Below are 26550 nucleotides of genomic sequence, written 5' to 3'. Positions count from 1 at the left end.
TTGCTTCTTAAGTGGACAGTTTCATTTCACAAAAGTTTGACTTACTTTGATTTATATTCTGTTGTTTAAGTGTTCTCTTTATTTTTGAGCAGTATATTATTTTCTATTCATTCAGAGAATCTGTGTTTTTGAAGGAGAGGATGTAGAAAGCCTTGATAGCAAATAACTCTGTATCTAAATCTCAGTTTTATTAGACAATTATTATTTCAGTAGCCAGCCAGTTCCAGAAATAATTCAGAAGGTTGGTTTCAACTTTAAGTGCAATACATCTTACAGCAGATTCCTTGTGTCCTCCAGAAATTTGCACTGCAGCTCCAATGTATCAAAGGATAAGAAGGACTGCAATCTAGTTTATTAATGGCACATTAATAAGCTACTTTAAGGCAATACTCTTTTAAAACATTTGTTTTATAAAGCAGAAAGCAAATTCTGTATACATTCTGGGATGAAATATAAATCAATGATAACACCAAATCTATCCAAGGTAGACCAAGGAAAGTTAGTTGGAAGTTCTGACAGGGACTTAAAAATGTGCTTATTCTTCTAAGCCAGTTTTTGCAGTCTGCTGCTATCTTAGTATATGGAGTATAATTCTTATTAGTTTTATTACTTGATAATTATAAGATACTTATTATAAATACATGATTACTAATACTAATATGGCAATTTGGAAAGTTGCCATTCAAAACTTCAGGAGGGTGCCAGGTGGGAGAAGTCTGTTATAATATATTGCAGTCTCTGACATCTTTAAAATGGAGAAAGCAAAAATTGAAACCTCGATAAAAAATCTAGATCTAGATTAAGTGCTGACACAAAACTGACATGGTTCTGATTGAGATGGGAGGTTTAAGTAAGAAATAAAATAGTAGAAAATGATTAAAATACTGAACTATCTAAGAAATAATTGTGGGACGCATTAATGATAGATTAATATTTTATTCTTCAAATAAATGTATAAAAAGTCTTATGAGTATTATCAACAAAATTTCAGCAAGATCATGCAGCAGCCTAGATGCTATAGAGATTCGTGGAGTATAAAAAGATTGAATTCAAAATTCTGCAGTGATAATTGTTAATTGTTTTGCTAACTACTGTGAAATTATTCTTTCAAAATCTGGGGCCACTCCTATGTAGCAGTAATATATAGTTGTGATGAATGGAAATATGCCAGTTCATCAATCATTTTGTGGCTTAACACCTCTGCATTTAATAGATTTTTCTTCTTGTTGTTGTTTTTTGTTTTCTATGCAGCAATGCACAGATGGTTATGAATGGGACCCCATCATGCAGCGATGCAAAGGTACATTTGGGTGTGCATTAATATTTTCATACCTGTCATACTTAGAAGCCAAATCTTGCATAGAAAATTTTTACTCCATAGTTTCCCCAGTGGAAGTTTTTTGTGGAGGAGACAATGGGGGAAATGTAAAAGTTTTCATATATGCAAATTTACTTATATCTTTAATGGCAGTAGTTGTCCCAATTGTCTGTGTTTTGCATCACTTCCTGATATGTTTTTTTAAATTTTTGATACAGTAAGAATGATCCACATGGGCTGTTCTCTTTGCATCGTGCAAGTGTAAAATTTTATAAAATATATGCACATGGCTGAACAGTTCATCAGTCCCATCATATTTGATATGAATGATTTATTTAAATAATTTATATGGCTGCCCAACTGTTGAATTTATTTTTATTTTATTTATTTATTAGATTTGTATGCCACCCCACTCCGTATACTCGGGGCGGCTAACAACAATAATAAAACAACACATAACAAATCTAATATTTAAAATAACTAAAAACCCTTATTAAAAACCAAACATACACACAAATATACCATGCATAAATTGTATAGGCCTGGGGGGAATGAATATCTCAATTCCCTCATGCCTGACGACAGAGGTGGGTTTTAAGGAGCTTATGAAAGGTAAGGAGGGGGGGGCAATTCTGATCTCTAGGGGGAGTTGATTCCAGAGGGTCGGGGCCACCACAGAGAAGGCTCTTCCCCTGGGTCCCGCCAAACGACATTGTTTAGTCGACAGGACCCGGAGAAGGCCAACTCTGTGGGACCTAACTGGTCGCTGGGATTCGTGCGGCAGAAGGTGGTCCCGTAGATATTCTGGTCCGATGCCATGAAGGCCTTTATAGGTCATAACCAACACTTTGAATTGTGATCATAAACTGATCGGCAACCAATGCAGACAGCGGAGTGTTGGTGTAACATGGGCATACCTAGGGAAGCCCATGATTGCTCTCGCAGCTGCATTTCCGAACACTCTTCAAATGTAGAGAGCGTTACAGTAGTCAAGCCTCGAGGTAATGAGGGCATGAGTGACTGTGAGCAGTGACTCCCGCTCCAAATAGGGCTGCAACTGGTGCACCAGGCGAACCTGGGCAAACGGAACTTGTTATCTAAGGGAGGATTAAGAACATTTAAAGAAAATATAATAAAACAAAAAGAGAAGCAGAACCGAGACCACAACTTCAAATATATTCCAAATCATTACAAAATGTGCTTATACGGAAGAAGCCAGGTTTTCAAGGTCTTATGAAAGACTGACAGGGTTTGGACCATCTTAATCTCAGAGCATATTCTGTTCCAAAGGAAAAGCACTTGATAGAGATGATCTGCTTCTTGGATCCCACAACGTGACTTGTCTCCTAGAAGGGATACAAAACATATCCATCTTGCCAATTTAATGGGACAAAGACAAATTGAAGCACCTGAACTGAATCTGAAAGCTTATAAGGAGTCAGTGTTACATGAGCCACCTCTGACCCATGCCAGGCAGATTAAAGTCACTCAGTACCATCATTCTGGGACTCCTTTGCTTTGACAAGGAGGCTACTATGTGGCAGGAAAGTTGGTGCAGCAGCAACATCTCAGCTGATCCTTCCTGATAAAAGCTGCTATACCAGTTTTCCTGCCTCATAGTAGCTTCCTTGTCGAAGCAAAGGAGTCCAAGACTGATGGTACTGAGTGACTTTAATCTGCCTGGCATGGGTCACAGGTGGCTCTTGTAACACTTCTAATTTTGCAAGCCCAACTGACTCCTTATAAGCTTTCAAATTCAGTTCAGGTGCTTGCAACCATCTTTTAAGCTATTTGTGGTACAGGTCTGGTTATCTGCAGAACCTTCTCCACCCCCACCCTGCCTGGTCTCTCCATTTGCTCTGTCCCACTAAACTTGGCAAGATGGGTATATTTTGGATCCCTTCTATGAGACAAGTCACCTTGTGGGATCCAAGGAGCAGATCATCTCTTATCAAGTGCTTTTTCCTTTGGAACAGTATATGCTCAGAGATTAAGACTGATCCTGTCAGTCTTTCCTAAGACCTTGAAAACCTGGTTTCTATCATATAAGTGTGTTTCGTAATGATTTATAAAATGTGTTCCAGGATTCCATGTCACCTTCTTTCGTTGGAAAAAGTAATTAGAAATGTTCCAATAATTAAATACATCTATTTTTTTTTCCAGAGGAGAGTTCATCTTCCTCTATACTGTAGTTGGAGTAACACTTATTTACAAAATCAAATATATATTTTAAGAGTGCACTCCAAATCATTGCCTGTCTACTGTATTGCACTATATGCAGGGCTTGTTATACTACCTGTTCAAAACCATACACATCTCTCTAAATAGAGAATGTGAACTTGTCATCTGATGCTAGCTTAATTTTATACTGGTGCTGTTTTGTACTGTCTGCATACATGGTTTCACCCAAGTCTAGCATTTGAGCGGGAGAATGCTCAAATGCTATTGGTTGATGCATATGACAGCTCTCTATAAAAGGGCTAGCTGTCAGCTTGCAAGTTGCTGGTTATACAGAGAAGTTGCCAAGTAAAGAAGTTCCTTTTGAAGTCTGTCTCCTGTTGTTATTCCCACAACTCAATAGTGGTGACGAGGGGTTGGGAGTAGAAGAATGAAGACGATCTACTCAAGCACTAGCAACCAGCCAGGCACACCTCACCAGCATCTTTCAATCTGACTAAAAAGAAATGGGAGTCGTATATGAGAAGGTTTGAGTGGTTGTTGGAAGCAATTGACCTGTTGGGCCTATCAGATAACCAAAAAAGAGCACTTTCCTTGAGTCATTGTGGCCCAAAGGTGTTTGACACTGCTGAGTCACTGTCAGACCCAACCCCAGTACACACCATGTCTTGGCAGGTCCTGCAAGCAGTTTTGAAGACCCACTATGCTCCCACTCCATCTAAAGTCGTTCAGCACAATGAATTTCAGCATAGATTGAAGCAGAAGGGTGAGACCATAAATTAGTACATCGCTGCCCTCCATAAAGCCAAATTCAGAGACCTCAATGACATCCTGCTCAATCAGTTGATTTGTGGCATTCAGGATATTCACCTTCAGTGCCGTTTCTTAGCGAGACCCAATTTGACTCTGGCTGCCGCTCTAGGTGAAGCTCGGCTAGCTAAATATTCAACTAAAGCCATGAAATTGCTGCACAAATTTGCCGCCTCCGGGGTTCATGCCAAACCACCCGCCTTGGTGCACAAAGGCACATTTGAGGATTCAGCTAGCAGCGATGAAGATGTCTGCTGTACCAACCGCAGGTGGCAACCCAACAAACAGGACAGTAGAGCTGACTGTGCCAGCTATAGAGGGCAGCATCTGAGAGCATTGTACCCTTTCCACCACATCATTTGCCAATGGTACTAAAATTTGGCTAAAGTTTGCCATGCCAGTTTGTCCGCCAATCATGCGCATGCACCTGACGCAGCACATCAAGAACTATCAAAACCCTTTCAGTGGGAATCTTGGAAACCACAATTGAAGAAAAGCCTGACACAAATCAGATGCGAGTTGCCAATGTTCATCTGTCCACTTTTTACTAACTATTTATATTTTCCTGAACACTTCTGTTTATTTCAGATTATTATTCATAACACAGCACTCATTCTGATTAATAACTCCTTTTATTTTTGTCATTACTAATCACAGATATTGATGAATGTGAAATTGTGCACGAAGCGTGTAAAGGTGGAATGAAATGTGTCAATCACTTTGGAGGATACCTCTGCCTGCCCAGAACAGCCCAGATCATTGTCAACAATGGACAAGAAGAAACAGTATCGGACACCGGTAGCAGAAATGGTAATCCCATCATCCGCCGTACACCTGTGGATCAGGTACCTCGGATACAGTGTGCAGCTGGGTATGAGGCAAACGATCATAATGTGTGCCAAGGTAAGGAAGCTGTTACACAGCTCGGTGAAAGAAAACTGGAGCATAATAAATGTAGCCAAAGTGTATAATGAATTTAGATTATATAAATGAATGTAGGATGACATTAATCAGAAGTGGTACAAAGAAAAACAATATGATTGGTATTGTAGGATATAGTTGAAACATTTCCCTGCATTTTAATACTGTAGCTCAAGACACTATATAGTGAGGCAGTGATGGTGAACCTATGGCACAGGTATCACAAGTGGCACACGGAGCCATATCTGCTGGCATGCAAGCCGTTGTCCTAGCTCAGCTCCAACATGCATGTGTGTGTGGGCCAGCTGATTTTTGGCTTGCACAGAGGCTCCGGGGAAATTGGGAAGCGCAATTTTACCTTCCCTGGCTCCAGTGAAGCCTTTGGAGCCAGGGGAGGACAAACCACAAGCCTACTGGGCCCACCAGAAGTTGGGAAACAGTCCATTTCCGACCTCCAAAGGGCCTTGGGGGGTAGGGGAAGCTGTTTTTGCCCTCCCCGGGCATTGAATTATGGGTGTGGGCACTCGCACATGTGCAATAGCACACAGGCATGCTCTTGTGGCACCATCACTGTACTAAGGTATTCCAAAATCTAGAACCCAGCTAACATCCTCACTGATTAATAGTCTGCCACCTAGAAGATAGATGGCACTGATCAAAGTATCTCCTCTATATTACAGAAAAAGATAAGTAGTGTGGGAAAAGTGGGAGATTTCAAATACAAAAAGAGCTGTAGTTCATATACTAAAAGAATTGTGGTGATACGGTGATTAGAATGCAGTATTGCAGCTGATTCTGCCCACTGTCGGGAGTTCAATCCTAATGGATTGATTCAGCCTTTCAGCCTTCCAAGATCAATAAAATTAGGTTCCAGATTGTTGGGTGTAATATGCTAACTCTGTAAACTGCTTAGAGAGGACTATAAAGCACTATGAGGCTTTATATAAGGTGAAGTGCTGTTGTTAAGAAGGTGAGTAGTGATGGGCGAACCCAACGGTGTTCGGGTTTGGCAAGTTCGGACGAACTTTACGCAAAATTCGGTCGAACCCGAACCTGAACGGGGAATCCCACCAAAAGATTCCAGGGGCAAAGCTTTGACGTCATGTATACTGGCAGGTTGCTAAGGACACCAAGGACACCTTGGCGTCCTTAGCAACCTGCCAGTGACGTCAAAATTCCAAACACCGAACGCAACCCCAAACTTTGCCTGAAGTTTCAAAAAAAATCGGGTTCAGGTTCGGCATACCGAACACCGCAAAATTCGGTACGGACCCAAATTGTGCAGGTTCGGTTCGCCCATCGCTAAAGCTGAGTTATCCAATGAAATGATTGGATAGTTCAATCAATATGGGATTAATTTCCACTGCGATCAATATAGAATTAGTTTCCATGATGACCATAGATTGAGATAGTTTTAAAAGTGGGTTGCAAAAATTCACAAGGAAGGAATGTGTCAGTTGTCAGTCAAGCTAGCCAAAAGGAAACTACAAGGCCAAACTCAATATAATATTATCCAGAAGATGGGACAAAGAGTGGTGATGGTATTGATGGGTTTTCTGAAGATATTTGACACAATCCACTGGGAATTTCTCACATCGAATCTATAGAAATTTCTTCTGGGCAACCTCTGTGTTGATAAGCATGAAAATGAAAAATAAAAAATCATAATTCAGACAATACATTTAAAAAGCAAATAATTATTTATTGATAATATATTGTATATCACACTCTCCTGTTTTAGAATATCAGCAAATTAATAGTAATAAATCCTTAATTATGGTAATTGATTAATAGGAGTATTGTAAATAATCTTTAGTCTCTGCAACAAATAAAGGCTAGGAGTTCAGAAGTGGAGAATTATAGCATAGAGATATGGAACCAAAATGGGAAAAGGAGGCTGGCCCACGGAAGCAGCTCAGAAATAATGCCATGAGTTCAGATTTGAGTCAGTTAGTTCCATTGATCCTTAATTTATAGTATGCAGTATCTCCAACCAGATTGGCTGTAATATGAGCAATGTCAGTCAAATTATGATCAACCTCTATGGATGGTAGGCAATATTTACTTTGTATATTCATAGGTCATACAGGCCTACCGTTCTCATTTAACTATGGTCATAGTTGTGTTGGTTTTAAGATGTGTTAATGCACTCAGTTTGGGCCTCAGTTTAAATCATATTTAAAGGCAAAAGCTTGAGATTTGTGAAAAATAACTGTGAAAATGTTAACTGCAACTTTATTTTAGCCAAACAATCTCTTTAAAAATTTTAATTTCTGCTTAATTTAGAAAAGTGTAAATTAATTTGAAAATGACTTTTTGCTAAATAAGACTGGCACTGTAAATAAAGGTAGAGGGAACAAAACTGCAGCAATATAGTTATATTGCATTAGATAACCACTACCCACTATAATTAGATGGGGAGATATTGCGTTTTGAATTTTGTTTTTCTCCATTGAAGCCAAAGAATGAAAATGAATAGCCTGAGATTTGGATGGGTTTGCTGACGTTTGCTTGGATCCCCATTGGCTTTTCTTCAACAAGTGTTTATGAATCAAAAATGGAATTTGGCTCTAGGTCTTTTCTTTCACAAAATGATACACACACTGAGGGAACAGATGTTGCACTATTTATACTAACAATAAAATGGGAAACAGCTTCCAGAGTTTCCAACAATGTTGCAACCCTTATTCCTAATTGTGCAACCAAAAAAAATGCTAACGTCCTGGGAATTTTGCAAAGAAAAGTGATAAAAATAGATTTATGTACTAAATACACTAATGAATGTTGTTCATTGGTTACCTTTTTAAAAAATGATTGCAAGTTTTAATCTGGGTCCAAATGCATAGATATGAACAAAAGGTTAGGGCCAAAGAACAATAGCAGAATAGGATTGCTAATACCAGAGGTCAGAGTACATGATCTAAATTCAATCGTAGAACCTCTGCTTAAAAGTTTAGGAAATGGGAATGATTGTCCTCTGAGCCTCTAGCATTGCTTGTCACTGGGCTGGATAAATTTATTTATTTATTATTTATTAATTGGATTTGTATGCCAACCCTCTCCAAGGACTCGGGGCAGCTCACAACATATCAAAACAACATAACAATACATCTAAAAATCCAATTAATATAGCTAAAAAAGACTGAAATGGATAGATAATGGATAAATTGTCTGACTGAGGTCCAGAAAATATCAGAAAATACGTTTGGAAGAGTCTACAATGTAGACAATTTAGATTCAGCCAGTGAGGAAAGCCTAGGCCACATAGTTCAATATAATAAAAGGTAGTTACACATATCATAGTGTCGGAATCATTTTCTTTTTAAAAAGCTAGCTGAAGATTTAAAAATACAGCTTTCCTTTCCCTTTCCTTCTATCCCCTTTCATTCCTATCCAAAGCTTGTAGACTTTTATTGATTTCTAATTAATTGAACAGTAATGCCCTCCCAATACACTCTCCTCAAAAAAGTATCCTTTGGAACTTATGTTAGCAGGGATCAGGAGACAGGCTCCTACTCAAACACTCTAGGAAAAGAAGGAATAATTGCTAAAGTAGTTGAAATGTGTGACGTTATCATATTAATGGATATTTTTCTTAATTGCTTTGCAATATGAACATGAAACTTCAGCATTATCTGCATTATCAACTAGAACTCTATGCCATAGTACCCATACATGAATAACCTCCAATGAGAGGTCATACAATTATAAGCCATGGTGGTATAGTGGTTACAATGCAGTATTGCAGGCTAATTCTGCTCACTGCCAGGGGTTTGATCCTCACCGGCTCAAAGTTGACTCAGCCTTCCATCCTTCTGAGGTTGGTAAAATGAGGACCCAGAGTCAGCAAGATCTTACTCTGTAAACTGCTTAGAGAGGGCTGTAAACCACTATTAAGCGGTATATAAGTCTAAGTGCTATTGCTATATAATGCTCTTCACGTGGGCTGGTCTTGACATTCTTTGAAAGCTTCAAGTAGCTAAAATCCAGCTGCAAGACTTCTGAGTGATTGCTTCAGGTGATGTATTACATCTGTCGAGAACTTGAATTGACTGCCTGTTTTTTAACAAATTATGTTCAAACTGTTGGTGTTTATATTTGAAGCTGTACAGACAAATCCGCTGCCATACCAATCGTAGGGGATGTGGTGGGGTGGGGAGAAAAAGGCTGACAGGATTGAAGTGAGGACAAGGGGGAAATCTAATTGGAGAGGAAGTGAGCTATTTTCAGGAAAGGGGTCTTTGGCATATTTATTTATTTAGTAAATCTATAGGTGACCCATTTCATATACATGACTCTGAATAGCTCACAATTATAACAAAATAAAAACAAAAAGAAGCAGAATGAAAATCAACAAAAATTACATTAGAATAGCAGCCAAGAACACTCATAAGTCAAGAACACTCACTCCGCCCCGAGTCTTCGGAGAGGGACGGCATGCAAATCTAATAAATTAAATTAAATTACATTAAATTAATAAGCGTTCATAATAGCTTCACCTGTGTTATCAAGACTCTTAGATTGTTGATAAAAATAGGGAAATTTATGGTAAAAATAAAAGGGCAAATGTTAATAAAAAGTAATGATAGGTGAATGTATGCTGAAAGAAGCAGAAATGTCTATGTATTATTTTCTTGTTGATAAGTGAGAATTGGATATGTCAGAGAAAAATAGAGTACTTAAATCCATGTGGTAAAAGAAGAAACAGTCAAGAATGAATGGGTACCAAATGAATATAGGTTCATTTAAATATACATTTAATTAGGTTCATTTAATTATAAATTTAAATATAAAAGGGAGTGAATAGTGGGACTCAAATGCATTGAAGCATAATGAGGTCTTAACTTTTGTTAAGAACTCTTAATGTTAAGAACATGAAATGTATAAAAAACATATAAATAACAGGCTAACAGTTGTTAATAATCCATTCACATACAAGAAGCAAAATACTGTAGTAGAAAATGTTGAAGTTACAAAAGTCCTTGAAAGCTTAAGTAATTGTTTGTATAACAAAATTACTGCTACAAACAATTACAACTTTTTTCAATTACAAAAAAATCACACTGATGGAAAATACTAGTAACATTAAAAACACTGTAATCATTGTATAAGAAATGAGAGAATAAATATGAACACTTATGGAACCAACTCATAAAATTATGATTTTAACCAATGGTTAGAAATCTTTTTTGATTTCCTGCTGCAGATAATATCTCTCAAAGTTCAAATATTAAAATCCTAAAATCCTTTTAAAGACTCATTTGCAACTGATGTATAGTATGTTCTAATAATTAGAATGGATAAACAAAAAATTGGGTGCCTATTTGAGAAAGATATGTACCATGAAGAGTTACATTTTACCTTATCCAGTATAGGCTTGTGCAAACTAAAAATACAAAAGGGATTTGCAAATTATAGAGTGATTGGGCAGCTTAATCTACATGTGGTAATTATGAAATTGCTTCTATACTAATTAACATTTTTGTGTTTCGTTTTTGTTGCTCTCAAACTATAGTAAAAGCATTCTCCTCTTGTAAGTCCATTTTTTGTTATGTGTAATTAGATAATAGTATGCATGAAACTAAAACTCAAAAAAGATGCCATGGAAAACAAATTGAGCCAGTCACTTATTTTTATAAATTATAGTGATCCAATAATACTGTATCTTTGAGCAATTGGAAAGCTTTTCTCCTTATAACAAAAGCTCTAATGAAGTAGTGAATTGAGCAGCGCTAAAAGGATACCATAATTAAATTAAGGTGTAGTCAGTTCATAATATTGCATTTGGTTTTTTATGCCTACTATGATCAGGCTATGTTCAACTGCCCAGGGTACTGTATTTGGATTTTGGGTTTTTTGTTTCTTTGTTTTTATAATTTGGCACAATTTATTGATTCCCCAGGCCTGCCTATCTTTCTGTAAGAAGGGCACTTTTTTTTGGATACATGAAATATGAAAAAGTGATATGATAACAAATCATACTTAATTTACTTTACATAATATGCTTGCTTTGTTTTTGACCTAAGGCAGACCTGGGCAAAGGGCAGCCCGTGGGCCGCATCCGGCCCACCCGCTGTCTGTGACCAGCCTGCCCGCTAACTGTGACCGATCTGTGGAGGTCGGGTGTCCGCTCCAGTGCAAGGATGAAAGAGCTCACCGCGTCTGCCGGGACTCCTCCAGTTCCTGCTTTCCTGATGAATCATGTCTCGGCAGACGCAATGAGCTCTTTCATGCTCACACTGGAGCGGACCCCAACCTCCTACCAAGAGTGGCCGAGCACAGAAACCACGCAAACACTCCGGTGCAGTGACTGTGGTGCACCGTGTTACCGTAAAGTAAACAATTAGGGGTCTCTAGAGTGGGTCTGGGTGTTTAGGTCAGGCCAGGGTCTGGGTCTTTACAGTATTGGGTAGAACTGAGTTAAGTCTTCAGAGAGGGGCGGCATACAAATCTAATAAATAATAATAATTATTATTATTATTATTATTATTATTATTATTATTATTATTATTAATTATATTAGTCCGTCCCTCTAAAACCATCCTAATTTCTCATGTGGCCCCATCACGGCACTATAATAAAGAAGGGTGTACTTATTCTGTAAATCCACTTGGACTCCCTGGTTAATTGTCCATAAATTGCATGGTATTGGGAAAAGCAAGTTTTTAAGTACTTGGCTTTCAAGACTGTTTATGTTTGTGTATATGCTTCTGAGAGAGTGTTAATCCCTTGTCATACCTTGGACTGGTCCCTGCAGTCTTCTTGATTTATTTTTCAGAAATAGTTTTCCGTTGACTTCTTCTTCATAGAGCTCTGAGAACATGCAGTTGATTTCATATCTAAAGATTAGAACCCACAGTCTCCTGATTTCTAGCTGGTACTTTAACCACTATCCTAAAATGGCCCTTTTTCAAGACTAATAGAAGTATACTAAAGATAAGAAGTCCCAATCTTACCTTTGGGACATTACAGTAAGCAATAAAGTAGAAAGATCTCTTGTGACCTGCATTGTACAGCATACAGTTGGAGAATGTGAGGTGCTGGTGATCTACCGGTCCCAATCAGTTGACATGAATTAAAATTAGAGATTGGTTATTACATTATTTTCCATAGTGTGAATATCTTGTATACTAAATCATATAGTCCAAGTCAAATGCTTATAAATTTCAGGTGTTATAGTTTCTTCCCCCATTTTAATATTTAAGATAAAATGAAGATATTAAGTGGAATACTAAAATGTATTAGGTGGAATAATAAACCTGGAATACCTTCTATGCAATGTATGCATAAAGGTCTCTTATTCCTCTTATGCTCATTCCGGTGTAGATTTTAATAATAACAGTAGTAGTTCCACAAGCAGCCACATTAATTATTTGGTTGCAAAAATATTGAACCACAACTCTTTGATTATGGCATGAACCTATTTTTTAAAAATAATTCTTGAAAGACTCTTCTAGGATTGACTTATAGTGGCTCTATTTTTCTGCTGATCAAAGCTGTCCTTTCATAAGACTTTGGAGCTGCATTGCACAATGGTGGTGAATTTCTCTTTGCTTGTGTTGGCAACCAGTTTACATTGGTCCCAGTTAATAAAATTACAGAACTAACATTTAAAGTTTATGTTTGTCTCTTGTGTTATTCGAACCAAAGCTTTTTAGTAGGTTTCACTTAGGAAAGGTAGTATCAGACTTAAAGTCAACTGTGAGGTGATTTTATTTATTTATTTAAGTATTCTAAGTGAAGTACTCACTGATAGGTCCATCTTCGGAAACTCTTGATGTGGCTGCAATACCATGCTTATTTTATTCAGGAAAAAGTCCCTTTAAAACTTTACCTGAAAGACAGTTCTGTTAAATTCAAAGGAGCTATCCTTTAGGTCAGTGATTTTCAACCTTTTTTGAGCCACGGCACATTTTTTACATTTACAAAACCCTGGGGCACATTGAGTTGGAGGGTGGGGCTAAAAAAAGTTTGGACAAAATTTTTTTCTCTCTTCCTCCCTTTCACTCTATTTCTCTCTCCCTCCTTCTTTCTCTCCCTTCTTTTTCTCTCTATCTCCATCTCTCTTTCTTTCCCCCTTCCTTCCTCTTTTTTGCTCTCTTTCTCCCTCCTTCCCTCTCTCTATGTCTTTCTCTCTCCCACTTTCCCTCCCTCTCTTTCTCTCTTTCTTTCTCTCTCTCTCTTGCTCTCTCCCTTGCTTTCTTTCTCTCTCTTTTCTTTTTCTCTCTCTCTCTTTCTTTCTCTTTCTTTCTTTCTCTCTCTTTCTTTCTCTCTCTTGTTTTCTTTCTCTCTCTCTTGTTTTCTTTTTCTCTCTTTCTTTCTCTCTCTCTCTCTTTCTCTTGTTTTCTCTCTCTCTTTCTCTCTCGTTCTTTCTCTCTCTTGCTTTCTCTCTCTCTCTTGTTTTCTTTCTCTCTCTGAGCTTTGCGGCACACCTGATCATGTCTCACGGCACACTAGTGTGCGACGGCACACTGGTTGAAAAACACTGCTTTAGGTAAATGAGCAGAGGGTTACAACCAAATCCTTTCAACAAATGTCACTGACATGTTTGTGGAAAATATTTAATTTAATAGAATTGTCTTCTAAGTAAATAACTATGTGAAAGCCGTGGTCATTTCTACATCTTTTGGGAGAAAAACGCATTTAACTGCATTTTTCTTGAAGAAATACTTACTTGTCCTGTGTTTAAATTACTGCCAATTTGTTTTCACTGGATCATCCAGAGTTCACTTATTGCAGATAACAGAAAAAAGATCTAATCTAACCATTCACAACTTTCTATTAAAGTCACTTAAAAAATCTTTAAGGCTTAAACTTTTTTGACATTTATTTCTACATTTACCAAGCCAGAATATAATATCATTGCCTTACTTTAGAGAGATGGGTGAAAAAAAAACCAAATAGCTTCCAAGTTCTTTGAACTTTAACTTAATAATCCCAACCAGCATGACTGGTGATGTTTTGAGGAATGAAGTTATTTCCCATTAAGAAGTCTTTGCCAGTCTTTTTCTAATCTTATTCATTTGAGTTAAAGTTCATAAATGGAACAAGTATTTTTCAATTTTTTGGGCTTATCCAAAATATGTAGCCTTTAAATAATGGCTATGTTTCACTTTCATGTAAGCTTTTCCCACAAAATGCCCCCCCAACACCCTCCCAGTACCCCTGAAGACACCAAACATTCCTATGGTGAATGAATCAAGTAAACATTATAGACAAGTAAGCTCTCATTTGTGACCTGGGCTATTTACAGCAGAAGACTGGTAAAGCATAATATTTTACAGAATTGTTTTAAGAATTGATGTGCTAATGTAGTGCAGTGGTCCCTATTTCCTTTTTGTGGACCCCAGAATTTCAGTGCCAAAAATCAGTGTTGTCTTTTGGGGAGAGAAACAAGCCTGCAATCAATATGGGCTGAATTTAGTTACAATTAAAGAACATCTTCTCACATTACAGTAATACCTCATAATACAAACTTAATTGGTGCAAGGAGGAGGTTCGTAAGACGAAAGGTTCGTAAGACGAAACATTGTTTCCCATAGGAAACAATGTAAAGTCAATTAATCCGTGCAACAACAAAAAAAACCCGCAAAAAACCGCTGCTGCCCGGCTGTCACCTTTTAAAACAGCCGGGGGGCTTCGGCGTTGGGAGGCTGCTGAGAAGCCCCCCGGCTGTTTTAAAAGGTGACAGCCAGGCGGCGGGGCTTCTCAGCGAAAGTTCGGGTTTGGGAGGCTGCTTTGAGGAGGCGGGGAAGCCTGTTGCAGCAGCTGCCACAGTCGCCGGCTTCCCCGCCGCTCGCCCGCCGAGGATGCTGACCTGCTGCCTCGCGGGGAAGCCGGGCAAGAGCGATCTTCTGCCGGTCCTGACAGCACCCCCCAATGCGAGCGGCGGGGAGTCGCCCATGGCTGGCAGAAAATCGCTCTTGCCCGGCTTCCCCGCGAGGCAGCAGGTCAGCAAGAGCGATCTTCTGCCGGCCATGGGTGACTCCCTGCCGCTCGCATTGGGGGGTGCTGTCAGGACACCCCCCCACCCCAGCACTTTGCATCCCGCCGGCTAAGAGCAATCCGGAAGCAGCTTCTGCCGGACACGGGTAATGAGCGGGACAGAGAAGCAGGGAGAATCAGGAGGCTCCTTTGGCAGCTGGAGGCTGCCTGGCTTTGTGTTTTTGGCTGGGGGAGGAAGCAGTAGGACCTTCCTAACTCCCTCCCCCACAGCCAAAACCCCAAAGCCTGTTTGCTGCCACACGATTTAGCCAGGACAGGAGCGAAGTGACGTGGAGGAATGGGGAGCTGAAACCGGGCAGTTTCAGCTTTCCATCCCTTCACGTCACTTCGCCGCTAAATCGTGTGGCAGCAAACATGCTTTGGGGGTTTGGCTGGGGGGGAGGGAGTTAGGAAGGTCCTACTTCTCCCCCCCAGCCAAATCCCCAAAGCATGTTTGCTGCCACACGATTTAGCGGCGAAGGGACGTGAAGGGATGGAAAGCTGAAACAGCCCGGTTTCAGCTTTCCATCCATCCACGTCACTTCGCCGCTAAATCGTGTGGCAGCAAACATGCTTTGGGGGTTTGGCTGGGGGGGAGGGAGTTAGGAAGGTCCTACTTCTTCTCCCCCCCAGCCAAATCCCCAAAGCATGTTTGCTGCCACACAATTTAGCGGCGAAGGGACGTGAAGGAATGGAAAGCTGAAACAGCCCAGTTTCAGCTTTCCATCCATCCACGTCACTTCGCCGCTAAATCGTGTGGCAGCAAACATGCTTTGGGGGTTTGGCTGGGGGGGAGGGAGTTAGGAAGGTCCTACTTCTTCTCCCCCCCAGCCAAATCCCCAAAGCATGTTTGCTGCCACACAATTTAGCGGCGAAGGGACGTGAAGGGATGGAAAGCGGAAACAGCCCGGTTTCAGCTTTCTATCCATCCACGTCACTTTGCCGCTAAATCGTGTGGCAGGAAACATGCTTTGGGGGTTTGGCTGGGGGGGAGGGAGTTAGGAAGGTCCTACTTCTCCCCCCCAGCCAAAACCCCAAAGCATGTTTGCTGCCACACGATTTAGCGGCGAAGTGACGTGAAGGGATAGAAAGCTGAAACAGCCCGGTTTCAGCTCCCCATTCCTCCATGTCACTTCGCTCCTGTCCTGGCTAAATCGTGTGGCAGCAAACAGGCTTTGGGGTTTTGGCTGGGGGGGAGAAGTAGGACTTTCCAGCAGCCTCCGAACGCCGAACGTAGAAGTTCGGGTTTGTTCGGCTTCGGGAGGCTGCTGGAAAGCCGCCCGGCTGTTTTAAAAGGTGACCGCCAGGCTGGGGGGCTTCCCAGCAACCTCCCGAACCCCGAACCCGGGTTCGGGGGGTGCTGGCAAGCCCCCCAGGCCGGCTGCGACCTTTTAAAACAGCCGCGCCGCTTCCCATCTGTCTCCTGAAGCCGAACGCTGAAGTTCGGCTTTGCCGTTCGGCTTCAGGAGACAGATGGGAAGCGGCGCGACTCTTTTAAAAGGTCGCAGCCGGCCTGGGGGGCTTCCCAGCACCCCCCCGAACCCCGAACGTGTGCCGAACGTCTGGGTTCGGGGTTCGGGGGGGTGCTGGGAAGCCCCGCCGCCCGGCTGTCACCTTTTAAAACAGCCGCGCGGCTTCCCAGCAGTCTCCAAACATCGGTTCGTAACTCGAAAAAAGTTCGTAAGAAGAGGCAAAAATTTTCTGAACCCCGGGTTCGTATCACGAGTTGTTCGTAAGACGAGGGGTTCGTATCTTGAGGTATCACTGTATAAGACTATTATTGAGGCATAATGTAGGATGATCATGCTAGCTCTAAATTTCTTTAATACATCTCATGCTAAACCGACTTAGTAAATATCCTGACATGTTCTGAAATGCTCCCTATTTGTGCACACTGTTCACATTGTCAGCTCGCTACATGAATAAACCTACATTCCTTATCTAACCAAGGACATGCCTACCTCTGTGCTAGAAGTGTGCTAGAGGATTACATAGACATCTTTGATGGGGGGGAAATCACCCTGGCTTGTTCCTGGCTGAGCCCTTCAAAGGCATATTTTAAAGCTGGAACAGCATCAGGAATCTACTTATTTACTCAGGGAGTTGTAGAGAAAGGAACCTGCTGCCAAGAGATAGCACGATTGCAGATGGAAAACAATATCCTGGTTCAGATAAGTCTTCCTCTTTTGATAGCTGTTACTGAACTTAGCTTGAACTTGAACTGCATTTGCAGCCTGTAAACCACGAGCCTCAAAAGGGCTAGGGGACTTCTTCAGAGGGAAAGTTAGGGGCTTGAGGATAAAATTAACTTGACTGGGTAGACAAATTATGGTGGTACCTATGCTAGAGCTCCAGGTAAAAATAACCTTTTGGGTGGGCAGTAAGAAGAAAGTCCAAAGTCCCTGAAAAAGTGCTACCAGGTTTGGGAACATGGGCCAGAGGGACAGAGTAAGGGCTGAAAGGTAGCTTCTTATATAAAACAGTTTACTCAGCTAACACAGGAAGAAGTTTTAATCACAGCTATATCTCCATAGTAAATTCTCCCCTTTCCTCTTTATCCCATCATGAATCACCAGTCACTAATGCAGACAGCCTCTGAGTCATGGCTCTTAACATTAGTACTTTTGGCACATTCATGCTACAGGTTTAAACAAGCACAACTTTATTACCTCTTCTGGGGGAATTCTAAGAATTTTATTCCATGGGATAAGAAAACAAAGATTTCTGAGCGCAAATTCTCTGCATCAATTCTCTGGATTCTTTAGGGAAAGCTGAAGCAACAAAGGAAATCAAAGCATAACTCTGAAATAGGTTTGCATTACAGATGGAGATATAATATAAGTGGCCTTAGCCATTTTGTACATGCAGCCTGCAGCCAAGCTGAGGCAAATTTGTCCATCATTTCAGTTCTTGATCTGGAAATGTTTTGCAGATGGTATCTGTAATGGACAATAGGAACAACCTTGAGAAGCAAGATGAAGAGCCACAACCAAGACAATAGTCAGATAAAAAATAGTTAAACCCCAGGCGAAAATGAAATTTGAGAAAATGTCTCAGGCTTGATCTCCCTAGTTCACTTTAAGGTAAACTATTCAGATTTACGATATTCTGTTACTGTAACCATATACAGTGATCCCCCGAGTTTCGCGATCCCGATCATTGCGAATCGCTATATCGCGATTTTATCACCCGGAAGTAAAAACACCATCTGCACATGCGCGCCCCTTTTTTCTATGGCCCCGCATGCGTAGATGGTGGAGTTTGCGTTCCCCCGGCAGATCAGCTGCTGGGCGGCTTCCCTGGGTCTTCCCCCTCTTGCTGGCGGGAGGGCGAGCGGCGGGCATCAGCGAGGAGCCGGGGTTTCCCCTTTGCGTGGGCGGCCGGTAAGACCCCAGCGCCGCTTCCCAGCTGAGTCCCGAAGCCAAACGCGGAAGTTCGCCTTTGCCTTCTGGCTTCAGGACTCAGCTGGGAAGCGGCGCGAGCGAACGGCGTGGGCGAGCGGGCAGGCAGGCGGCGGACAAGCGGCGGGCGGACAAGCGGCGGGCGCGGCAGCAGCGAGGAGTTTGCGTGGGCGGCGGGGAAACCCCAATCTTCGGCTCCTCGCTGCTGCGGCGGAAGTAAAAACACCATCTGCGCATGCGCAGATGGTGTTTTTACTTCCGCACCGCTACTTCGCGAAAAATCGATCATCGCGAGGGGTCCTGGAACGGAACCCTCGCGATAATCGGGGGACCACTGTAATAAAAATAATATTAGCATTCATAGCTTTAATTTTCTAGTCTGTTCTACATCAAAGGGTTGACAACATCAGAGGAACAAGAAGAAAAGCAACTTTAAGAAAAGTGACTGCTAAATGTAGGGTTGTCATTCTGCCATTGCAGAAACATAGCAATGACCAATGGATGAAAATAACAGATAAATAAAAATTCACCTCGGTTGCCTGAAAATTAGCACTGCAGTTTATACATAATATTATGTAACTAGCATACATAATAACTATGTAATTAACATTCTCCTTTTTATTCAAATGGCAAATCACCATCCATACTGTTGCTTTCATTGTTCCTGTTTTTCTCTGGTTGGAATAAAAGGAAACAGTTTTCAGTGTTTTGAAGACCTTCAGGGAGAATATTTTAGTGATTCTTCTAGCCTTGAGGAGGAACATTTGATTTTCCTGGATACTAATTGAAAATTTGAAATGGCAGTAAGGAGTGCTTTTGTGGTTTGGCAAATGTTTAATCCTGCTACCCTTCAGTTTGATTGTCAAACTGATAGGCCAAAATCCATAACTTAAATAAGTCACAATTTGTGCAAGTTTTACTTGCTAAATTTCCTAGAAGTGAAATAAGCAGTGAAATAAGAAAATAAGAAGTGGAAAAAATGTTTTGCAACCTGGAAATATTTTCAAAAATGAGCATTTAAGATTTTTTAAAATGCATATAATTAGAGAGCCAGTTTGGTCTGATGGTTAAGAGCAAAAAGCAGGAGATTGTGACTTCTACTCATTTTCTCACAACCCAACCCACCACTTGTTGTGGAGAAAATAAGAAAATAAAAATGTGTTGAATATATTTGCTGCCTTTAGTTATGTGTAAAAATAATACAAATAGGATAAAAATAAACAAATAATAATTCTTGACATGAGATTTTTCTATTCCTTTTCAAGAAAGAAAGCAGCTTCATATCCAATACATACTTATTTAATTTATCTTTCCTTTTATTTATTTATTCTTTGTCCAATATACAATACATATGGAAGGGAATAGACATTAAGTAATATATATAAATATATATACATTAAGTAATATATATAAAGATAGAAAGTAAAAAAGAAGAGAATATATATGATATAAGAGATATGGAGAGAATATATATGATATACAGTGATCCCCCGATTATCGCGAGGGTTCCGTTCCAAGACCCCTTGCGATAATCGTAAACTCGCGATGGAGCGGCACGGAAGTAAAAACACCATCTGCGCATGCGTGTCCTGTTTTCCATGGCCGCACATGCGCAGATGGTGGAGTTTGCGTGTGGGCGGCGGGGAAGACCCCTTCGGCCGCCCAACAGCTGATCTGCTCCGCAGCGCGGCAGCAGCGAGGAGCCGAAGATGGGGTTTCCCCGTTGCCCAGGCAACGGGGAAACCCCAAGATCGCTTGCCCGTTCGCCCGCCCGCCCGGCTCCTCGCTGCTGCGGCGCTGCAAGCGAGCAGCCGGGCGGGCGAACGGGCAAGCGATCTTGGGGTTTCCCCTTTGCCTGGGCAACGGGGAAACCCCAAGATCGCTTGCCGCTTGCCCGTTCACCCGCCCGGCTGCTCGCTTGCAGCAGCTGAGTCCTGAAGCCAGAAGGCAAAGGCGAACTTCCGCGTTTGGCTTCGGGACTCAGCTGGGAAGCGGCGCTGGGGTCTTACTGGCCGCCCACGCAAAGGGGAAACCCCGGCTCCTCGCTGATGCCCGCCGCTCACCCTCCCGCCAGCAAGAGGGGGAAGACCCAGGGAAGCCGCCCAGCAGCTGATCTGCCCGGGGAACGCAAACTCCACCATCTACGCATGCGTGGCCATAGAAAAAAGGGGTGCGCATGCACAGATGGTGTTTTTACTTCCGGGTGGAAAAATCGCGATATAGCGATTAGCAATGATCGAGAGCGCGAAACTCGGGGGATCACTGTATATATATTATTTATAGATAGATAGATAGATAGATAGATAGATAGATAGATAGATAGATAGATAGATAGATAAGGAGAGAATATGTATGATATATGAGATAAGGAAAGACAATTGGACAGGGGACGATAGGCACATCTCTTGATTTCTTTTTACAGTTGTTGAGGTGATGAACCAGAAGGTTAATTTAGTTATTTTATTTTATTTGACTGTCCTTTTGTTTCTTTGTTTCAAAAACATTTTTAAAACTGCAGAAAATTGTAATGAAGAGAATAAATGAAATGTATACATGGAATGAAGAGAATACATGGAACAATTCTATAATAATTCTGAAAAATGATGTGCCAGGGAAGGAAAAACACTTCCTTTTATCTGTACTTATATTTTTAAATCCTTCAAATTTCATTGGTCATCTTCCGTGGATTATTGCCATTCATGTGTTGCATTAGTTTCATGTTTGCTTGATATGGAACAGGAACATTTTTAAGGAGGTGGGAAATTCCAGGGGCGGAGCTTTGACGTCACTGAGACGTCCTTTCTGGAGTCCCTGTTTCAGCTGGCCTGGAAGGACATCTCAGTGACGTCCAAGCTCCACCCCTGGAATCTCCTCGTGGGATCCCCCGCCTCCCGACTGGCCAACAGCTTCCCGGCTGTTTCGGAAGGTGACAGCTGGGCGGTGGCACTTCCTGGCGTTCTCCCAAACCCAAACTTTTGCCGAACTTTTGCAAAAATTCGGGTTCGGTATACCGAACCACGTAAAGTTCGGTACAAACCCGAACTTTGCAGGTTCGGTTCGGCCAACACTAATTGTGACTTAAGCAAGTCTCACTCCTAGAATGGGGATGAAATAAGGGAAATCATGGGGACAAGATAGAAAATAATGTTGCCAGAGCATGATTGTACCATGATTGATGTTGGTGACCTGTGATTCAATCATGCTTTAAATGCCATTGTTAAAACATTAGATCCTGGGCAATAAGGTCTATCTATGCCACCAGACATGGGGGAACTAATCCTCTCCTTCCCCCACCCCCCCATCTTTCTGACTCTAGCATTTGACAATGGTGTGATTGTGTAGAATTGAATGTTTTTTAGTAATAATGGGTTTTTAAATTAGTTTTAATATTGGATTTGTATCATATTGTATTTTGTTGCTGTTGTGAGCCGCTCCGAGTCCTCGGAGAGGGGTGCCGTACAAATTTAATAAATTATTATTATTATTATTATTATTATTATTATTATTATTATTATTATTACTATTATTACTATTATTGGATTGTTCCAACCTTGCAACCAGCAACCAAGAGTAACAAGTTCCTAGCAGATGCTTGGCTAGCTAGGACACAATGCTCTGTAACCATGGATCTCAGATTGTCAAAAGTTTAAAACGACATCAAGACAGCTTATGGCTTGTTACATAAGAGGAGCTGTTGTAAAGGAACAATTGCACTGAAGTGTAAAGGACTGGTGGGAACCACACTGAAATGCCAAGCATGGCTATGATTATCTTGTTGTAGGAAGTGAAGTGAAGAGATTAGAATGTTACATAAGAAAACAAATGAGCTGAGTGAGTCAGGGGTTTGGGGGAAGAATGAGTCACAGTCAGAGGGAACCAAGCCAGGCATGCAAGTGGAGAACGGAAGGATCAAGGGAAAAAGAGAGATCCTAAGCCCCCTGACTTGGAGTCACTTCCAATGAAATCTGTGAGGCTGGAATTCACAAGCCAGTCAGGTTTGTTTTTAGGTTTCACAGGAAATCCAGTGGTCACAGGCAAGGAGGGGAAGCTGCAGCAGATGCCTTAAAAGAACAGTTTGCTTCAAGAAAGGGTCGTTTGGGACCTCAAAGCAGCTCACCCAGCAGCATTTTAGCACAGAACAACAAGCATTCTGCCAAAGTCAGCATCCGAAGGGACAAAACAGTATAAATAACTTTTCAAAGAAGCACTTGGTACATTTTTTGGCAAATGCAGAGAAATCACTGGCAATTAATGAACCTGACGGGAATGAGGACAATGAAATGCAAATTGATCTGTATTCAGCAGAGGGGAAAGGCAACAGGCTCCCTTCCCCAAATACCTTTTATATTCCTTTTGGCTAACTCATAAATCTTAGCACATAACCAAGCCATTCCAAGAGTACTTTTGAAACCTGTTCTTCGTTATTACATTTTTAAAAAGTTTGCTAAGGTTTGCGTGGTGGATGCATCTCAAGCCTTGCCTTATTATAATAAAGCAGTGGGTTTTTTTGCAGTGGGTGGTGAAATAATAGTACTAAATGACCCTAAGGTTATATGGGGCTAAGCAGTTAAATATCTCTGGCTTGCATTAGCTGAGCTGATAACATTTATAACGTTTTATAAAGGTATTAAAAATCTTGGAAAGATATAAGGAAAGAATTAGAAAATGTAGAGCTGTAAAGAAGGAAGGATAAAAGGGAGACACGTGCTGAGAAAAATAGAAGTTAGGAAGGGAAGATACAGGATGGCTGTATCACTGAGATGGGCAGGATAAAAATATAATAAAAGATACAAGAGGGGAAGAAAAGACAAAAAGAACAAAGAAAACAGCATAGGGACAGGGAAGAATTAGGGATGTGGAGGGAGTGGACTTGTCTGAGCTCATGATATTGTGTGTTTGATTATTAAAGCCATTCGTTTTTATTCTGTTCCAGAATACATACTGAAAATTATAGCAGATCTGATATTTTCTATTTTAGGTCTGTATAGGTGTCTACAGCTCTGCATAATTAGTTAATGGCTCATTTTCCTAATGCTTTCTTATTCATTTTCCTTGCTCAAACCAGCCATTATTTTTTTACTCCCTCCTCTCCATCCTGAGTTTCAGCAACTTTATTTATCTCTCTCATTAATCCATAGCATCCAGAAAACAAGGTTAAAACCATTAGAGAAAATGTAAGGCTCATCACCTACCGTTTTTCATTTTTAGAGTCCTTTAAATGCAAGACAGGAATGAGCACCTTGTATGGAAGAAGCTTCTCTTCGTAGCAGTTGGAAGGGAAGAATATAAGCAAACAAATTTATATAATATGTACTGGAAAATGTCAAACAGAAATTAGCAATGCATTTCTTTTCATTTTATCTGGGGAGAGGATCTTATAGAATAACTATTTTATTGGCCAAGTGTGATTGGACACACAAGGAAGTGCACATGCTTCACTTCTATCTGGTTTTGGTCTACTTACCATTGATTCTGGTTCCTAACAATTTTACCTCAAACCCAGTTAATTCTGTAATTATTTAGCCTGTGTGGAAAAAATATTTCTTAATTGTCAATAAAATTCTAGTCTAGGATTTTTTTAAAAAATTCTTCAATTAAAAAGAATAATGTTTGCCTTGGCACTTTACTTGATTAAATTATTAGAAGTCAATTCTTAGATAAGTTAGGGGATAAGCATTTATTTGCCTTACAATCATATTATAAGAATTATTGATACAATGGATGTTGATTTATATTTTATTGTAACACTTGAAATAGCTAACATTAATAAGAGTAAAATAAAGTAAGACAATTAATAAATGGATCCAGCAACCTGCGGACGTATCAGTCTGACATCAATACTTGGGAAGATTCTAGAAAATATAATCAAGCAACGAATCTGCGAACATCTAGAGGCAACCATGTCATAACCAGTAGCCAACATGTGTTGGTCAAAATTAGATCATGCCATACAAATCGTTTTCATTCTTTGATAAAGTGCCAAAAATAGTAGACTAGCGAAATGCTGTGGATATAATTTACTTGGACTTCAGTAAAGCATTTGATAAAGTAGACCACAACCTACTTGATAAGATAAAAAATTAAAACATTGTTAAAAGTACTATTAAATGCACATTAATAACATAAATATTACCCATACAACTGAATAATTAAATCAGTTTTTTATGAATTAAAACCTGCCTGGATTAAAACACATTCTGACAGGAAAAAGAAAAACAGTGATGGAAATAATCTAGCCTTTCTTCCCAAAGAATTCCACATCATTTGTTTCTCTTTTCTTTCTGAACATTTGAGATTTTCTATGCAGCAGTACTACCATAATATCTTCTTTATGATAGACTTATAATATTATAATATGTGACCTCCCTACCGTTTCATTTGAATAATGATAAATATACCATCTTAGTTTTTAATACATAAACCCAATAAAACAGTTGCAGAACCTTGCGACTTATCAGATATTTCATTGAAAATGAGAAAAAACCAAAACTCATAATTTTAAATCACATTTTCAATAAGAGATATGAGCTTGCTTACTTCTACTCAAATCCTAAAATCTGGATTTCACTTTGGGGACAGTCAAGATCCAGTCATTCATTGAAATCAAAAAAAGGAGAGACTTTTTTCTGATCTGAAATCAGTTTCTCTTAAACTGCTGGAGCTTGTGAAACACTAACTGTGCTCCTGTTGCTCTTTTGTTCCTTCTTAGTGTCATTTCTTTTCATTACAGTTTACTGCTTGTAACACAGAGACACAGATCCTTGGCACTTCGTTCCTCATAACCCTGCTCCCTTTATGTGTGTGTGTTTTCAAGTCAATATTGACTCCTGGACAAAATTTGGGGAGTTACCTGCCATCACCTTCTTGGCTCATGGATCTAGTCTGATGCCTGAACCACTGCACCAAACTGGCTCTCAATTGAAATCTACCTTCTTGGAAACCATCCAAGTTAGAAAACACACAACTCCTTCAGTTATTTTCTTTTATCTCATTTAGGAAGGCTATTTAAACAGCATCCTTAGGAGACCTCAGGGCCAGGCTATTACAGGACCGCCTCTTGCCACATACCTCCCAGGGACCTATGGGAGCACACAGAGCTGGCCTCCTCCAGGTCCCGTTGACTAAGCAATGCAAGTTGGCAGGGCTGCGGGGGAGGGCCTTCTCTGTTGCTGCCCCAGCTCTATGGAATCAACTCCCCCCCCCCGAAGTCCGTACTGCTCCCATCCTAATGGCTTTCCATAAGACCACGAAGACCTGGTTTTGCCGGCAGGTCTGGAGGCCATGAATTAACAAACATCATGTCCAAATTGTATGAATGCTACGCTTGCATGTTAACTGTTTAGTTTATTGAGTTTTATTCTGGGTTTTATAGTTAGAATTGTATATTTGACTTCTTTAAAATTGTTTTTTGTATTTTATATTGTTGTAAGCCACTCTGAGTCCTTCGAGATTGGGCAGCATAGAAGTCGAATTAAATAACAAATAATAAATAATAAATAGCCTCTGTCTTAGAGTTAATAATATTCATACTGCTAAGAATGGGGTTGATTTCCCTTTTTTACTGTTAGATTTTTTTAAATGAACTTATGAGTTTTGAAAGTGTTTTGACTGAACGGTTTCAGCAAAAGCTTCACAAGACAATGCAATACAATTAATATCATCTGCCTTGAGAAATTTGAGATGTGATTTATGGAAAATAGAAATATGCATGGTTTTGAATGAGTGCTATCAATAGATCATTTTAAAGAGGTTGGAGGAAAGGAGGGCCAAGCCTTACCCTGCCATAAAATGCTGGCAGGCATCTTTTCTCTTTCTAAGGTTGTTTCTCCATCCTTTTATTCCTGCCTTCTCTCTTGTGTGGTGTTTCTCCATTTGGATCTCTCTGCCAAAACTGGGGTGGGCAAAGAACACATGCTTAGGAACAACTGCAATGTGTGG

The 26550-nt window shown here is 40.4% G+C and overlaps 1 protein-coding gene across 1 annotated transcript in view; it reads left to right on the top strand.

Annotated features, from left to right (window-relative positions):
- EFEMP1 (EGF containing fibulin extracellular matrix protein 1) overlaps positions 1–26550 on the top strand; it is a 69049-nt gene that overhangs the window by 17597 nt on the left and 24902 nt on the right. The window contains exons 3-4 of the mRNA XM_070734768.1: positions 1252–1300; positions 4964–5209. Coding sequence (XP_070590869.1) covers positions 1252–1300; positions 4964–5209 — 295 coding nt within the window. The remainder of the gene's footprint in view (positions 1–1251; positions 1301–4963; positions 5210–26550) is intronic.

The sequence above is a fragment of the Erythrolamprus reginae genome, chromosome 1 (assembly GCF_031021105.1).
Source record: "Erythrolamprus reginae isolate rEryReg1 chromosome 1, rEryReg1.hap1, whole genome shotgun sequence".
Lineage (NCBI taxonomy): Eukaryota > Metazoa > Chordata > Lepidosauria > Squamata > Dipsadidae > Erythrolamprus > Erythrolamprus reginae.
The sequence above is the reverse complement of the archived record's forward strand: the minus strand, read 5'-3'. Positions and strand labels throughout refer to the sequence as shown.